Source organism: Propithecus coquereli, unplaced genomic scaffold (genome assembly GCF_000956105.1).
Source record: "Propithecus coquereli isolate 6110/MARCELLA unplaced genomic scaffold, Pcoq_1.0 Scaffold313, whole genome shotgun sequence".
NCBI lineage: Eukaryota > Metazoa > Chordata > Mammalia > Primates > Indriidae > Propithecus > Propithecus coquereli.
Window position 1 is genome coordinate 768,019 of NW_012148764.1, and position 18,001 is coordinate 786,019.

Here is an 18,001-nt window from a genome sequence, read left to right on the forward strand (position 1 = left end):
TTTTTCAAGAGAGGAAGTCTGGGATTGAATTTGTGGGAAAAATAATAGTGAATTCTACTACAACTTGTTTTTATTTCCTGGAATCATCATTTTCTAAAGAGATCCAAATTAAGACCTCCTCAAAGAATCCCATGAGATTAATTTCCTTGATTATATGTTGTCCTGGGACACATAAAAGGGACTTAAGGAATGTTAAATAATTTTCAAGTGTGAAATCTTCCAGAAAAGCAAGGCTATTCTCATCATGAAAATGTATTAGTATCTCAGAGTTTATACATTCTTGCCAAACCTCTTCTGATTCTTTATGGATCTTCACTATCATACAAGTTTCTCATATTTTATCAATAAATCACTAATATCATCATTAAAGTTTGAAAGCCCAAGGAGTATCTCCCCAGACTCCTTCTGGCCACTCTTCCAAGGTCTCTGTGATCTTATGACACATCTTTTCAACTTTGACATCCAGTCGTTGATTTTTCACATGCGGGATTCCTGTCCTCAACACTGGTTCTGCTGCTGATCTCCCCCCAGGAAAACATCTTTCCCCATCACCACCCACTTCCTACTCATTCATCATGTCTCAGCCTATACACCACTTCTTCTAAGAAGCTCCTCTGACCAGCATTCCCCAGCCAATCCCCTGCCCTGCACACACCTTCATTAGCCTCACTCTTGTTATAATTTCTCTGAACAGCCTTCACTTTTCACATTTTCAATTAATTATCTCCTAATTGTAACCAATTGTGTAAATATTTAGCTTAATGTCTGTTCTGCCTCACAAACTATTAACTCCATGAGGGGAGGAAACTTGCCTGTTATTACCAGTGTGAGCAGATGTATTTGTCAAAATGTGAGATAAAAGGGACTATCTGTTGAAACCTTCAACCCCATAACTCCTTAATAAAACTTAACGAAGCCTAAGAACACTATGAAGATATTTCATTAAGAATACCGAACCACTAGCTTTTCTAATTCAATTCCTAAAAAAGAAAAGAAAATATATTCAAATAATAAATAAACTTTAATTCTTGAGATCAAATGAAATATTTGCAAATAATGAGATGAAGTTTTTATTTTATTTTATTTTATTTTATTTCAGCATGTTATGAGGGTACAGATGATTAGGTTACGTATGATGCCCTTACCCTCCCTCCCCACACTTGAAGTCTGAGCTTCAAGTGTGTCCATTCCCCCGTAGGTACACATCTCACTCATTGTTTTTAATAGAAACAAGAATCTAGAGATATTCTACATTTATATGTCCAAATCTTCCCATACTATCGAATGGACAGAGTAGGCTTCTAATAGAACTGTTGGTATGATATGTAAAAGAGTCAAACTAATGAGTTCTCAATTTTATCCTCATAAACATCTGCATGAATATTATTGAAAATATAGACAGACATTAAAGAGAGATTTGGGGAAAAATCAGATCTCTCACCTGGATTGGATTCTAAAAAAAAAAAAAAACCTAAATAAAAAATTATTTTGTTTATTCTAGAAAATAAATTGTTTTTATAATAGAAAAAATTTCTACCATAGTATTATATAGCCATATCAGTAAAAATTAAGCACAAGTTACAGGATTTTGATATTAGAAAACTAATTGAAAACATTTTATCAATAAGAACAGAGAGAAGGCCTTATTTTGTGATTAAAGATCTCAAAATTAGTGAATAGATTGTTCATCAGACTCTGCTTACAGCTACCAATCTTCTCCAGCCATTGCTCATGCTTATAATCAAAGAATAACTGAAATTTATTTTCTTTTCATTTAATCAGTGTCCTTTTGGAACAGACGGGTTGTGTTCTCTGCCATTTACAAACTCGAGGATTTAATTTAGAATTCAATAATTGAATGAGATGGTACAATAACCTTTTATATAAATTCATCATTTCTTATCTTTTCCAAAGAACAAAATGTCCTGTATGTCATAATCACTATTGTTTACTTTTCTGGAAGGTTTTTGTTTAAATTTCTATAACTCACCCTGGATTGTAAATCTGCCCTCAAAATTCAGTGTGAACAGTTTACTACTTCAGGGCTTATAAGAGCTCATAGCTGCTATTGTGACACACGTATGGCAATTAATTTCATCTCCTGCTATATAGAAAGCTGAATCCCTGTAATATCGCTTTCCAGGGAGTACAAACACATCACTCTCATTTGCCTCCTGCTTTTTTAAAAAGCTGAAACTTTAGATTTGGGTTTCAGAATTCATGTATCTCAAAGACTGATGACTTCCTTCCTTTCTTCCTTCCCTATCTTTTTCTTCTTTTTTCCTTTTTTGAGGGATAAGTAGGGAAAATGCACTACCTAGGCTGACTTTCAAGAATTGGCAGTGTTCTTTGTCCTATCTTTATGGACTGCATTTGTATGAGATAGATTCAGTCACTCAAAAGTAAAAATCAGCGAACTTCTATTTTGCGGCTTATCAAGTTTTTCTGCAGAAGAGAAAACACATACTGTAGTGCACTTGGTGGTATAGTTAGAGCAGCTGTACTTTGAGTGGCTGTATGGGCACCTCATCCACCTACGTCTCCAAAGAGAAATGGGCGTTGTTCCTCACTAGTCAGGACAGCACAGCCCCAGCTCTGGGTTTCTGCTGCGGGTCTGGGAACCTGTCATGTCATTAGAGGGTCCCAACCATTGCTGCCACAGCACCTTTCACAGCTCAGCTTCTCTCTCCCTCTGCTTCTCTCTTACTTCTTACTCCCTCCCTTTGTAGCCCTACTCCTCTGCCTGTTTGTTTCTCCAGCCTGTGTCAATGTGTGAGTTTCACAGTCACTGTTCCTGAGGGGATTGTCTGATTGGATCAGCTAGATGCTATACAATATGCTATATTATATGAAATGCCACTACTGGGCAAAGTTTGGGGGCGATCACCTCACAGCCTACTGGTCTACCTTCATTCCTTATAGAGGTGTTACTGGCTTTTGAAATGGGACAATTCTTCATTGTGCAGATCTGTCCCACATGTCATGCACCTGCCTTCTTTAGGTGCACAACCCCTCTCCGTTTCCAAAATAGGCTGTGGGTGTATGAGACCCTCCGAGTCTCACAGAGTCTTTTCTCTTGAAGTGGGAAGAAAGAGAAAGATTTTTGCATCACTACTGTAACTGGAATTTAGCTTACATTGTGTGTGTGTGTATGTGTGTGTGTGTTTAATCTTGCTGATCTGAATGCATACTTGGGAACATATAACTGAGGAGAGCTCTAATTTTTCTTAGTGCAACACCACCTGGAGAGAAGAAAATAAACTAACTCCCTCTGATCTGTGATTCTGTGTTAATGACATGGCTGGATTTTAAGTTTACAAAACAGGGTTTTGGTCTCTAAATCGTATTAAGAATCCACTGAATTAATTAAAGCATTCATTTGTCAATATGTATTTTGTCTGTAGTAGCCACAAGATTTGAAATATAGTACTTTAATCATTGAATTTTAAAGCAAACATTTTTGAACATCGATTTCTTAATTTTGTATTTCACATAGGCATTAGCTTAAATATGTCACTTTTTTATAATTGCTACTCCACAACTTCCAAAAACCACTTGAAGAATAATTTATTTACTTTCGAAAATAGAAACACTAAAAATCTAGGCAAGATTCTTTGCCTATATACATATATTTAACTATATATTTATTTATTTATTTATTTGAGACAGTCTCGCTCTGTCACCCAGGCTGGAGTGCACTGGCACAAATCAGAGCTCACTGCAACCTCCAGCTCCCAGGCTGAGGCAATCCTCCCACCTCAGCCTCCCAAGTAGTTAGGACTATAGTCATGTGGAACCATGCTTGTCTAATTTTTTCAAAATTTTTTTGTGGAGAAGGGGGTCCCTCTATCTTGTTGCCCAGATTTGTCTTGAACTCCTGGCCTCAAGAAATCCTCTTGCTTTGGCCTCCCAAAGTGCTGGGATTACAAGCATGCACCACTACACCTGTCCTTTGCCTATATCAAAATTAACAACAAATATCAGAAAATGCCTTGATCTTCAGGTCCTTGAAGGAAACAATTCTTAAATGATGAGTGTAACTGAAGGGCAGAGAGGTATTATGTTGTCTCATGCTCCTTCTAGGTAACATTACAGACGCTGTCACCTTTAATTCATGCAGGACTCATACTGTCTGTCCAGAGGGATTTGAAAATTTGTGAGATGTTTTTGGTTGTCACAATCACTGGGAAATGGAGTTCTACTGGCATTTAGTGTTTGAGGTGCAGAGATACCAAATCTTGTGCAATATGCAGAATAGTTCTATAAAACTAAGAATTGTTCTGCCTGAAAGCCAATAGTGCTTGCATCGAGGAACACTGTTATACCTGTAACAGAGATAAACTCCAGTTGCATTACCTGGGGAAAAGATTAAGTTAGTTATCTGTCCCTTGACATCAAGATTGAGCACCGTGTTATCAGCCAGGTGCATGAGACCCAGAGACACTGCTCACATGTCTTGTGAACCTCTCCTTGCTCCAGATCACTTTCCCTCATTAACAAACGGGGTATCAATATAAGGTCAACTATTTGCACTGCAATGCTTTGCTAATAGAGTTAGGGAAAATTCTTCAATGTATTCTTTGAAATGATCCTTGTGCTTCTTTCTCTCTCCCCATCTCATTTCTTCTGCTTTCAAATATTCTCTGTGCTTATCTGCTATACGTCTAGATGAGAGAAACAGCTTCCCCAATAGCTTTCTCTCAGGCTAATTCCTCCCCTGTCCAATCCACCTCCTCCCTCCCACTGCTACTAGATATCCTCTTGAACATCACTTTCCCCATATTGCTTTTCTACTCAAAAATATTTAAGGGGCCTCTATTTCCTACGACATCATCCTTTCATCATTACATCTAAATGTGTTAAAGGTAAGGCAATGTCCTTATCTTTGTATTTTCTATGTTGTCTAATACACTTTCTAACACATGGTAGATGCTGAATATATATTTAATTACTAAACCTTGAAATTTTGGTTCTTAACTTCCAAAACTTACGGCCAAACACTCTTTAAAGCTGTTTTGTTCACTATTTTGTTCCAAGCCTTTATTAATTTCACTCTCCTTTGTATTCCTATGATATTACTAGAAAAAAGAATAGAACATTTAATTTGCTATTTCTCATGATTTGCTGCTGCAATCTTTTTCTGCTCAATTAATTAGATCATAAACTACATACTACTGCATATACAACTAATAAAGAGTAGCAACACTTCGACGAGTCCACAGATAATTGTTTATTGCTTGCTGAAAAGCAAGTTTGTTTTTACCAAATTATGTCCTGATGTATAATGGGTATTTGGGGTTTACAGATCCTTTTATGATGTACCTGGAGCTCATGGTATAGCCTAATCCTTAATACAAATAATGTGAAGCCTATCTTATGGCTATAGGAGAAGCCTGTAAAGTTAATGGAAGTTCCTTACTGTAGGCCAGGAATCTTAAAACAGTCCTTTCAGCCAAGACATACGGAAAAGAAAAAGAAACAGAGCTAGATAGATGATGCTATGAAATTGTATTAATTTATGTGCAATGAATCCTTCACTTCTGAATTAGCCTTCGCATCCAAATGGTCTCTGAACACCCATTCACTCTCAATTTATAAGCAAAGTACTTGATTAAAAAACTGCTTCCAAATCTGAAAAAGTTCAGTCTACAAGTCACAATTTCTTTATATTTATAGGCATGGATTTGATATGCAAATACCGTTGAGTTCCAGTGTTTGGTCAACCATATTTCCTCTTTAATTTCATATCCAAAGGAGCTCTGCCTGCAAATCCTCAGTGTTTTTCAAAAACAGTACCATCCCTGAAAGCAACCAAGCCTTTAAAAATATTTCCATACATTATTTCTTTTATTTCTTTTTGTCTTTTTTAAATAAAGAGGGGAAAGCATTTATCATCTCTATTCAGTTACATAGAATTGCAATATGGCTATGTAACAGAAATCATCACACTAACGCACAGGAATTGAAAATCAAGCAACTTTGGTCTAGGCTGAATTGAATTAAATCTTGACCTTGTAAACATTTCCATAGGAGGTAGAACATACATTTGACTTTTTGTCAAATAGGGATAGTAAACAATGATTCTGAGATCCTAATAAATTAAAGGTATTGTAAAGGCATTAAATATACTTTTCTCTTTCTTAGAAACCAAAGATGGAAGGGCACACAAATTTTTAATAAATTAGAAGATGAAATATTAAATCTTTATAGTTGAAATGTTTGCATCTTCGAATCTCCACTGGTTTCATTTGATAATTTTTGAAAATGTGATTAATAATGAGATCACATTTTAAACCATTTGTGTGCAAGGCAAACTCTGCAAGTATCTCCATTCACTATGGAGTTGTCGAGAGTACAAGTGACTTGAAAAATAATGTCCAGCCATTGCATATTCCATTTTCTTTACTCTTATGGTAGTCTGAATGAATAATAATATTTGCACAGCAGAGATTTTTAAAGTTTCAACCTCCCCAACAATGCTGGTTTAAGTGCCTCCAGCTGCTGTTCCCATGAACACAGTGTTGATGGGTGGTAAAGAGGACATTTCTCTACTGCTTGTTCCATGGGAGTCCAGGCTTTCTTGGGCTGGATACTGACTGGAAGTTCCATACATACACTGGGATGAGGAGGAAGGTATCGGGGTTTGCAAGCTGGAAGCTGTAAGGGAAAATATAATCAGCAATTGAAAATTGATTGACATTTTCTTTTCTTTGCAAATATCACTCACTGTAAGCCTCTGTATTTATTTTTGCATTTAGCACATATACCTGCTCTAAGTTTGAGTTTGTATGGTTTGTCAAAGCAATCATCTTTTTTCATTTTTTCCCACTTGCTATACTTCCAGAAATCCTTACTTCTACATATTTTACAAAGAAAACTCAGTTTCAACTGAAGTTCTACCACCCAAATGTATCCCCCAATCTACCTCCTCTTTCTATCTGCACCCACCATTGTAGTTCAAACCACCACCTTCTCTTACCTGGAGCAACACAGCAGCCTCCTAACTGGTCCTGTGACCCTCACCTTTGTCTCACCCTCTCAGCCTCCAGACAGTAGCCAGAATGATCTTGCTGAAGTGTAAATCAAACTTTCACTCTTCTTCCCAAATGCTTCTATGACTTCACATACTCTTGAACAAGATCTAAGCTTCTTGCCCTGGTTCATAAAGCCCTATGTGGATTGATCCCTGCCTTTTGATTTATTGTGCTCCACTTTCTCCTTCATTCACCATGCTTAAGCCACACTGGCCTTCTTTCTGCCCAGTGATCTTTCCAAGCATGTTCTGACTTCAGAGCCTCTGCACTTGCTGTTTCTTCTGCCTGGAACTCCTCCCTCAGGTCTTCAGTCACTGCCTCCTTGTCTTCACTCAGCTTTCAACTCAAATGTTTCTGCCTCAGAATTCCTTTCCCAACTATCTTATCTAAAGCAACTCCTCCACTACTATCTGTCATTTTACCCTATTTAATTGACTTCCAAATACCTGAAATTATCTTTTTAATGCATTTATTTATATATCCATTGCCTTACTCTTTCCCCACTTGAATGTAAACTTCTTACAGGCAGGAACTATGGCCTGATTTCTACCATATCATCACACCTAGAATGGAGTCTGGCACATAGTAGGTTCTCAAAAATATTCACTGACAGGCTCATTTGTTCTATATTTCCATAATGTATGGTTGCTGCCTTCTTATAGCTTACATGGAATGTTCTCTGTCACTAAGAACCAGGTTTTATAACTAAGGAAGCCTATAGTGGGTCTCAATTCCCCTTGCACTACCTACCTACCTATTCTATTCCTTCTTTTCACCCTGAAGCCCACTTTGCAATCTACCTGTAAGCCAGCTCTAACAACTAATGCTTAGAATCCACCCTACTCCCAACCTATGTTTCATCAAAGCTTCCACTATCTCTACAAGTAAATAGAACTAATAGTAACAATAGCAACACAGTACATTTTAGTCTCATGGTGAAGAAACTTCCTGAAGTGGAATTTTCTGCTTCATTAGAGTAACCTAGAAGCAATGACCATTTGCAGATAGCAGGAGATGAGCTTCTAGACTCTGCTCAGGGAGCATCTGTGATGGTCAACAGGAGAGGAAGAAGTACTTCCTATTGAATTATTGGATAAGTACACTGAGTGAGGACAGATGAAATTTACTTTATTTTCCCTTACGCTCTGGTTGGGTGTCAATGCACTTTACTTATGCTAGCCTGAAATCAATTCCATGGGGATATTTCAACCATCTCAAATAAACATTAATACTCTGCCTTGATACTTAATGAATATATACTTTCTCTGTGATACCTTATTAGTAATTTTAGAAACTAAATCAATACATAGATTTAATATCTAAGTCTATGTTACTAGTAATAACATACTAATTAATTATTTATAGACTAAATGTTATGTATAGATTTAGTTTTTACTTCTTTTTTCATTCATTAGTAAATGAGTTTCTACTATGTGCCAGACTTTTTGCTAAGTGCTGGTGATGCATCTATTACAAGTTGCAGAATTTCTTCATAGATGAAGCTTAGGGATGACAACCTGATTGGACGAAGATTCCAGGAGACTTCACGGCCAGCACAGTTTTGTTCATTTTTAATTAAGTTGTATGTTATAGAACAATAAAAATAGCAAAATTTTCTACAGAGTCAAATCACATTTTACATAAAAGATTAAGAAAAGGATAGTAGCATCCACCATAGGACACTATTTTTTAAAAAACCTGGAGTGGTTTTCAGGTAATGATGAAGATTATGAAGTTCAAACATACCTCTTGGCACTACAAGTGGGTTGGTCCAACAAAATCAAGAGAGAGTGAGAAAAAGACACCATTCCTGTCCTTGTAAAATTAATAGCTCTAGACTGCATTTGACAGGTTAATTTTTTGCATACATAACAGATGTCAGCTATTTATTTTGAAAGAATAACAGATCTAGCAGTAGGCTGCATAATAGTGATGTATAGAATAAGAAGTTGGAAAACTGTTAGGAACTGTGTATATTCAGATACAACAACATAACTTCAGATCCAAAGTGATAAATCAACTATGGGAATGCGAGTGCTCAGTTCATCTAAACACATCACTCTGAAGTAATGCTGCATACCCGAGGTCAATGACTTTTTAAAATGTTTTCAAGAACTACTACAATAATTTACCTAGTACTGGAGTCCGACATGCAACTGGAGATGATGTGTCTGCATAAAACGAGCTGGGCTGTTTTCTACTACTATCGTCTAAAATGTTAAGTGGGTCGTGGATGTCGCTGTAGGGAGGCAGTGAGCGAACGCTGCTGATGACAGAAACGTGTTGATTCACCATTGATCCGAGTCTGTGCGTGTCTGCGTAGCTGATGTTGCTCCCATAGTATCCTATAACAGAAAGTGTTGAGAATGTGCTGTTGACTTATTATAAAGAACATTCAGGAAAGAAAAAAATGACAAAGTAATTGGGTAGAGCCCTAAAGATGTCAAACGATAAATATTACTTTTATATCTATGTTTGCTATAGAGTTGGATTTACGTTTATATGTGGATATGGTTTACTATGCTGATTTTTAAAAAAAAATACAAAAGAATTGTCACATTATTAATTTTGAGACAGACTATACCTCTCTCATATTTCCCTTATCTAAATTAACAAGATCTGACTATGAAGAAAGAAAAAAGCACTATTAGCCTCTCATGAAAATACTATTTTTATTTATAGACTCATATTTATAGGAGAAAGACTGGCCTACCTTTAGGAGAAAGGCATCAGACTAGCTTACACACAAAGCCTATTTGGGTGGCTGAAGGTGTCCACTGATCTTTCTAGCTCCCCTAATTTCAAGTTTTTATCAACATAAGGGGGACATTGTTTTGTTCTAAATCTTGAAAGTCTGCTTTTAGTTCTCTAGAAGAAACTTTGTCCACTAAAAATATTTTTAAAAGACAGAATGTTCTTCTTTGGGGCTATTAAGGTTGGTCTCAAGCATATGGTTTGACACATTTTTTTTTATCATATGTAGCATTTAGAAGGGCAATTTTAATAAAGGCATAAGAATTAGGGAATATATTTGCATGTGGCAGAAATCAGCTCCAAATGTGTAAGATTCCATGATCATTAGAAGCCTGACGTGAGATGACATGCTATTCAGCAGAGGTGGAACTCAATGTCCAATTTTGCCTTATTGGCCATCTCAAATGTCGTGAAAAGTTCTTTAAAAATTTTAATACCATTAGGTGAATTAGGAGGCAATGTTGCTCCTTGGCAGTTGGCAGCTCCTGCATTGCTCAGGAAATTGAAGCTTCCTGTATTTAAAAACTGCATACTGTGTGAATCTTGGGCATGTGGGGATGGTCCATAGCTGGAAGGTGGCCGGGAGTTATATGGAGATCCAGCACAGCTGCCACTAAAGAAGTCTCTAGAAAGCTGCTGTTCAGTCCAGGCCATGCATCGACCATGCTCGGTGTGATGAGGATAGAGTCCTGATGGGGGGTGGGGCTGTGACCTAAACACAGTCTGATAGTTAGAGCTGGTCCCATAGAAGTCATGGCTGGCTTGAGGGAGAGTAGGATAAATGGGCTCTGGGTATGTCGAGCAGTGTGACGGAGCTGACAATACTGGGCCCACACTTGGGGGTCTCCCTGCCATTGGCCCTTGGTTAATGACACTTCCTCGGCTTGCCATGGCTGGAGAAATGGGTGGTGTCATCAGAGGGCCCGTGCTCTGAGAAAGCTCCATTTGACCTGAAAAAAAATTACCAGAACAGTCACTTGGTGTCATATTAAAGTAGATGTGCTCACATCTTTAAAAAATATTCAAAAGGTTTATTGATATATGTTTTTTCCAACTTGGTTCATTCTTACTCTCCAAAAATAACTGAACTGGGGAACACTAAAAATCCAGATTTAAAAAAATAAAATTGCAACACATGTATAAATCACAATAGTAGAGACTCAGAGTTAGTGACTACAGAGGAAAGTCTGGGAGGACCTCATACTCCCACAGGTATGAAGATGGTTAGAACTCATTCATGCTTGGGAAGGACATAGGAGTCTGCTGCTTACATTTCTCCATAATTAAAAAAAAAAAGCTGAATGTTAAATGGTTTGATTTTTAGAGTAAAACAAAAAGGCACTAATGTCAAAATGGCCATGGCTTCAAAGCAGTCAATTCAAAAATATCATGCTAACACCATGGATGAGCAATGCAATTTATGAATGCCACCAACTCCCTGGGCCTCTGATTTTCCATGTGTGGAATTGGATCCTTGAACTATAAAGGCTCTCCCAGTTTTAAAATTCTGTATGTCCAATGAAGTACTGCATATAAAAGGATTTCAAAAAAGACACAAGGCAATAAGCAGATTTAAAATACTCCCTAATAACTAGTTCAAGCCACTAAACATTAATTTTAACACAAAGAGGACCCCAAACCAAAAGAGAAAATTATTGTAATGGTTATCCTAAAATGCCCAAATCCACTTTCTAATGGAGGAGAAACAGTCTCCTGAAAAGCCAAAAATAAATTAGCTACCCATTTTTTGATCTTCAAAGCATCTTAAGGATTTTATGCACACCTAACCTAATTTTTCTTCCATTACATGAAGACAACTAATTATCTATACTCCTGATATAACTTATCAAGTGTGTCAAAATGTGACACCTATATTAATAATGGCATTAATTGAATGATAACTGCCGAAAGTTACAAAAATATTATAAATATGTACTAAAAGCCAGTTAAGATAATCCTTATTTATTCTTGGAGAGGTTACAAATCATAAGACAAAGGAAGGGACAGGCTCCTCTGAGATGTGTTCTAGCTAAGTGGTTCTCCTCGTTGTTTCACAGGGTACCTGCGAGCGGCATGCTGTCTGTATTCCCAGCAGGGAACGGGTGCAGAGCAGGGGCTAAGCCTCCAGGCTGATTGGATGACAGAGGAAGATAGGTTGTCTCCACGTGGCTTTCGTTCTTCACGGTGTCGCTGGAAACTAAGCTCCCTTTATTACGGTTAGCCAGAAAGCATGAACTTGGAGAAGCGGTGAAAGCAGCTTTACTTGCATCTGGAAGATTTTTTTTAAATGGGAGAGCCGAGATTATTCCCATATTCCTAGTAGATAAATCCAAGTAAAAGAAACTGAAAATGTTTCATGATTGAGTCATTAATCTGGAAACTCCTAAGCAATGTGTTCCGTGGAAAACAAGGCTGGAAGACCTTTGTTCTTGGCAATGGGGTGGGTTTTTAGTTGTGTATTTGTGGGTGTAGATATGTTCTGAGGGGCACTAAATAATCCACTCTGGGCTGAAGTCTTCAAAATACAAGTTGTCCCATCCCAAGTAGATGTGTTCCCTTCTTTCTCTAAACTCCTATAGAACTTATTTCTACACCATTTATATATGTAGTATACCATGTGTATTGTCTTGAATTGGTTATTTTTTGTACTATAATCACTTCTTCAATTTCATCTAAATTTTCAGAAATTAAGAACATCAATTTTGTATCCTTCAGAGTTCCCAGTAAAGCAACTTGACTACTCTATGTATAAATTAATGAAAGAAAAAATAGTTCTCCAATAGTGTTGGTATATGGTGTTAGTAGTGATGTATTTGGGGAAAAATTTTGAAACTACTATCAACCCACTTAACGTGTACTTACAGAGTCTTGAACTTAAGTTTAAACAAAGAAATATGCAAAATAAGATAGCTATTTTAAATTACCTGAATTCTTCATATACTTGTCCAATAAATTCTGCAATTCCTGCTCCTTGTCATTATTAAACTGGGTCTCCATGGCCAGGAGAATGTATTCATCAAGAAGCATTCGAATCAAATGGAAAGAACCTTGTTTATGAATGAAAAATGGGGAGAGGACATTGTGAAATGAAAAAAAAAAAAAAAAGGAGAGAGAGAGAGGGGAAGAGAAAGAGAGAGTTATCTTTGTGACCATCTCGCAACATTTTACAAGGAGCAACTGATATAAACAAATACTTGTTGGACTTTAAATGACCTGCTAAGACCAACATGCTTAACTCAGGTCTCTAATCTTTCTGTGTACCGCCTGCCCAGCTCACTGTGTGTACTGTCCTGCCAGCTCTTTGGCCACTAATTACATCAAAGGAAAATACGGATGAAAGTGAGACATGCTTTATGCTTTAAGAGGGCACACATTGGAGCGTGATAAGCTTTAACCTGGGGAGAATGAGCTCTACTTTGCTCTATTTCTGTTTGCTTTGTACTAAATAATTAGACAATAGCCAAACATGGTCTGAAAAAAGCATCCAGTAAGGCGATGTCTTTCTAGCCTGAAACAAAATATTTTTTGATTAAAAAAATTAAAAGAATAATTTTCATGGGAAAGATGTACTGAAAACCTTAAACTTCTTTTAACTATTCAACAGATCTCCCAGCAAAAGTCTTTTTTCATAATAAAGTCAGGATTCAATGCTGTACATTTTAAGAAATCTTAAATATGAGTAAGTCTATGTCAAATAATAGACTTAACACATTTAGTTCATCCCTCAATACAGTTCACTGATTTTATTTAATTCCATTAAACATTAAATAAAAACAATGTAGTTAATTGTAATCTGTTTCACAATGTGAAGATTTCTTGAAATGCAGCTATTAAATGTAGAGTTACTGGAGTTACTTACTGCCCATGAGTTTAGCATTTTAACTACAAAATATGAACCTCAGAAATTTTAGGGAAAAAAAGGTATTCAATTTTTGGAAAAGCTAATATGACTCAATGTGTCTCATAAGTCATATAGATCAGGAAAGATAGTCCAGAAATTTATGGAAGGTGTGTCTTTTAAGCTGCTCTTTGATTCCTGGAATGCAGCTATGTGAGTTCCCGGAAAAGATGCAAAAATTCGCCATATTGCAATGAATAATCCCTTTGGAATATAATGTCTTAGTTTATTGTTTATTTGTTTGTTTAACAAAGAAAATTTTTCCCAGCACTGATGGAATCTAATGATAATAGCTGCTATTCATTAAGAGTTTGCTGAGAGTTATGCAAAGTGTTTTTATATATGTCATCTCACTAAAGCACCTACACAAGGGTATATAAAGAGATATAAAGAGAATATTCTTCTTCACTGAGCAGACTGGCTTGGGTAAAGCCCACAGCCAGAGAGAAGCAGTGTTAGGACGTAACCCTGCATGTAGTCTGACTCCAAGACCCAGCCAGTCCCGTAAGTACTGTTTTCTACCAGCTCAATATTCAGTATAGTTTGAGAATTGACCGTGTAACATGTTTAAAAATTGATAGATGTTACTGGGGAACGAATGACATAATTCACTTAATAAGAATTTTATAAAGCACATAGGATACCAAAACTGGATGCATTGTTCAAGGTGAGATTATGCATTACTCGAGCACCAAAAAAGCTCCACTTTAGCAGAAAGTCTTGAGCCCTCTTCTTTAATGATCTTCCATTTTGTTTGCTGGTCTAAAAGTAAAGGAACAAAATGAAACTATAAAATCTGTCCTCTCGTTACTACACGCATCCTATGTTAGATCAAGAGGTAAATAGACGTTTGACAAATGGACAGATGGCATGGCATGCCATTTATTTCGTCAAACAAAACCATCCTTCCAGAGATTTAATTTTAGGCTGTCATTTTAAGGGTGATAAGTCTTTATTTTATATGGCTTTGTTTCCTAATAGAATTAAACAATAAAATGAAATAATTTACAAAGTACTTTTATTTTTAAATTTTCCTTTCACAGAGCTTTAAAAAAGAACAGAAGGTGAAGTGTGAAGGAAGGGTTATATATTTCTGTGAATGATTAACTCTGACTTCTCTGGTTCCTGAATGATAATCTGTTTTCCTTCCAGAAGAAAAAAGTCCTCAAACTATAACTAGTTTCCTTGATATGGAATGGCTAACACCAACTAGTGATGGATATATTTGTTCTTATTGCCTTGTTTCATGATGGATGACTTGAAGGTTAACTGAAAAAGTTGAAGAAACCACAGAGAAAACACAAAATACTGAGCTTTTGGAATTCGGAAATGCAAATGCTTAAAACCATATTTTTCTGTAAGGATTTCTAAAAACTTACATTTTAGAAAAGGGCCAAATCTTTCCAGTTTCTAAGTTTATCCTTCTCTATCGATGCTACTCAGCTGTAACTTTATTGACTGATACGGAAGGCAGAGCATCTTGTAGTCCTTGGTCAGGAAAGGAAAAATAGAATGGAATCCATGCCCAATGCTCTCAAATCTGACATATTCCTAATTTTGATATTTGGGCTGCCTTATGTGTAAAGTGTCAAAGCTTTTCAAAGCCTTGATACACACAGCCTGCCACCTCCCTCACCAGTCAAGAAATTACAGCCAATTTAGCATTTACTCATAGCAAAAAATTTATTTTCTGAATCTGTCATTTAAAAAGTACCTTAATAACTCTCTGTTCTACCACAGTATCCAACCATTCAATAAAAGCCTCCACGGTGGCATTCTTCTTAAGGAGATCCTTCAGTTCTTGGAACACAGTGATAGAGTCATCTACCAAGTTAAAAAAAAAAAAAAAAAGAAAAGAAAAGAAAGCAGAACATTGCACTCAAGTCTCATAAAAGAACACCTAAAACTAGGAATCACCAATAATTTCATAGCATAAAAGAGTAGGTAGATCAAGTTAATTTAATCAGGCAGATTACGTTAGATGTGTGAAAGGAATTCATTTCATATCTTGAGAACAGCAATAAAAAATTCTTAGTATTCATCAAAATTTTAATCTGAAGTATATATATATAGGTATGTATTGAAATACAGGCTCATATATTATACATGTATACAGGTACTAGGGATGAATAAGTTGTTAATATAGTTGAATATTCATTTTGAATCCAGTGTTTTCATTAAATTGAACAGAATAGTTGAAAGCTAATGAATGAACCAAGCTAAGCTTGTTGATTTTCTGCTTTCTGAAATATCCTTTATCTTTAGCAAAAATTAAATTCAGCACTGCAGAATTTAGCCACATACATGAATAACCTTCCATAATATAAAATTTAGAGGGAAAGTTTAGGACTATCATTTTATTAAAGAGTTTGATGTTTACTGAATCTCAAGGGTAATAAAATTTTATGTTAGGAAATAAAAAGTAGGGTTGAGGTTGGACCCCAGAGAGCAGTCCATCGTTTGTGCTATATAGGAGGCTGTGTTTTTTGTCTTTTTGGAGAGAAAGGGAGGGAAAAATAGTGGCCCATTATTCCTCAGAAATCAAGCCTAGTTGTCTAGTCACACATATTGGCTTGGTAAGTTCTGTCAGATGCTCTAAACTTGAGTAGAGAGTCTCCTTTGAAAAACAGTATTGTATCGAAATATCATTTTGATATGTATCATACAGCATATGATGACAAAAGTATAAAACACATGTAAATGTGTATGCGTGTAATGTACAACTGGAAGAAAACTCATAAAGCATAAAACCATTTTGGTTATTTCCAGGTTATTTTATTTTGGTTATTTCTAGGCAACGAGATTATAGATTATTTTTATTTTTCTCCATATTGTCTGTATTTTCCAGGTTTTCCACAATGAGTAAGTACAACTGTTTTTGAATAGAGGAAAAATATTATTTAATTAAAAATGTTTTAATAAACTATGTTTTTTTCAATCAGATGTGATTTTGCCACCCAAGGGACCTTTGGCAGTGTCTGGAGACATTTATGGTTGTCTCAACTTGGGGGAGGTGCTGCTACTAGCATCTAGTGGTTACAGGCCAAGGATGCTGCAAAACATCCTACAATGCCGGGGACAGCCCCCCACAACAAGCAGTTACCCAGCTCAAGATGTCAGTAGTGCTGAGGTTGGGAAACCTTGTTTCAAACAAAGAGAATGGACTTACGTTCAGTGTAGATATCAGATTCAGTGTCTGAGCTGCCTGAAACGGTAAGAAGGGCCTGAGATCCAATACTATTCAAGTCAACCCTTTCGATGTCAGATACCATGGAGTTCACGACGTGCTGGTCAAAGAGAGCTGGTCTGGCAATCTGCACGAAGAAAGTCAAAAAGACACTATGCTACATCATTTATAATCCATCTAGAGGAAGGTTTTAGCTTTGAGAAAAAATAGTTCCTTGAGGGAAAGGATCATTTGTAACTTTTTTCTTATTTTAAAACTAAAAGCCATAGCTGAGACTCATAATCATCTCTGTCAAAGGCTTGAAAATTATTTTTGGACTTAGTAAAGGAAAATGAATTTTTTTTTGTCCACGGTCATAAAATAAGGATTTAAAAATGTTATATTTCCTATCTGGAACTATCCCAAGCTAGTCTTTTAACATTTAGGGGACAAGAAACCCTCATAAGGGAACCGATCATTTGAGGGGAGGGGAAGTATGTTTTAACAAAATACAAATATGGTATTTCTCATTTATGAATTACTTTTTTTCTTCCGTATATAAGAGAGCCATAATTATTAGGCAGTTTAAAATGCGTTGGGTTTGTGAGTTTCACATTAAATATCACAAGAGCTCGTTTCCCAGAACTTTAATTTGTACCAATTGGATTCACATGGCAAATAAATGTTTTACATTTTGATTACATTCAGAAGATTTGTTTTTACTTTTTATTTTGAAATAATTTTAAATCACAGAAAAGTTGCAAAAATAGTGCAGGGTATTTCCAAATACTCTCCATCCAGGTTCTTATCATCTTACATAGCCATTGCATATGACCCAAGTCAGGAAATTATCATTGGTACAATACTATTAACTGAACTACAGACATAATTCGAATTTCACCAGTTTTCCCACTAATGTCCTTTTTTTTGTTCTAGCATTCACTTTAGGATCTCACATTCCATTTAAGTGCTGTCTATTTAGTTTCCTTTAATCTGTGGAAGTTCCTCAAACCTTTCCTTAAATTCAGTGACAAATACTAACAGCTTACCAACTTACCTGAGCAAGATGTAAGAAAGATGTTTGTCGTTTCAGAGAAGATACAAATCTTCGCACAATAGGTATCTTCTTGTCAGTTAGGGCTTCTGGCA

The 18,001-nt window shown here is 36.2% G+C and overlaps 1 protein-coding gene across 1 annotated transcript in view; it reads right to left on the reverse strand.

Annotated features, from left to right (window-relative positions):
* Positions 1–5,826: 5,826 nt before the first annotated feature.
* The window catches only part of RFX6 (regulatory factor X, 6), a 58,382-nt gene continuing 46,207 nt past the window's right edge, over positions 5,827–18,001 (reverse strand). The window contains exons 11-19 of the mRNA XM_012650124.1: positions 17,910–17,999; positions 16,856–17,000; positions 15,401–15,510; positions 14,331–14,448; positions 12,713–12,835; positions 11,851–12,057; positions 10,226–10,738; positions 9,167–9,379; positions 5,827–6,657 (exon numbers count right to left, since the gene is read on the reverse strand). Coding sequence (XP_012505578.1) covers positions 6,485–6,657; positions 9,167–9,379; positions 10,226–10,738; positions 11,851–12,057; positions 12,713–12,835; positions 14,331–14,448; positions 15,401–15,510; positions 16,856–17,000; positions 17,910–17,999 — 1,692 coding nt within the window. The 3' untranslated portion in view covers positions 5,827–6,484. The remainder of the gene's footprint in view (positions 6,658–9,166; positions 9,380–10,225; positions 10,739–11,850; positions 12,058–12,712; positions 12,836–14,330; positions 14,449–15,400; positions 15,511–16,855; positions 17,001–17,909; positions 18,000–18,001) is intronic.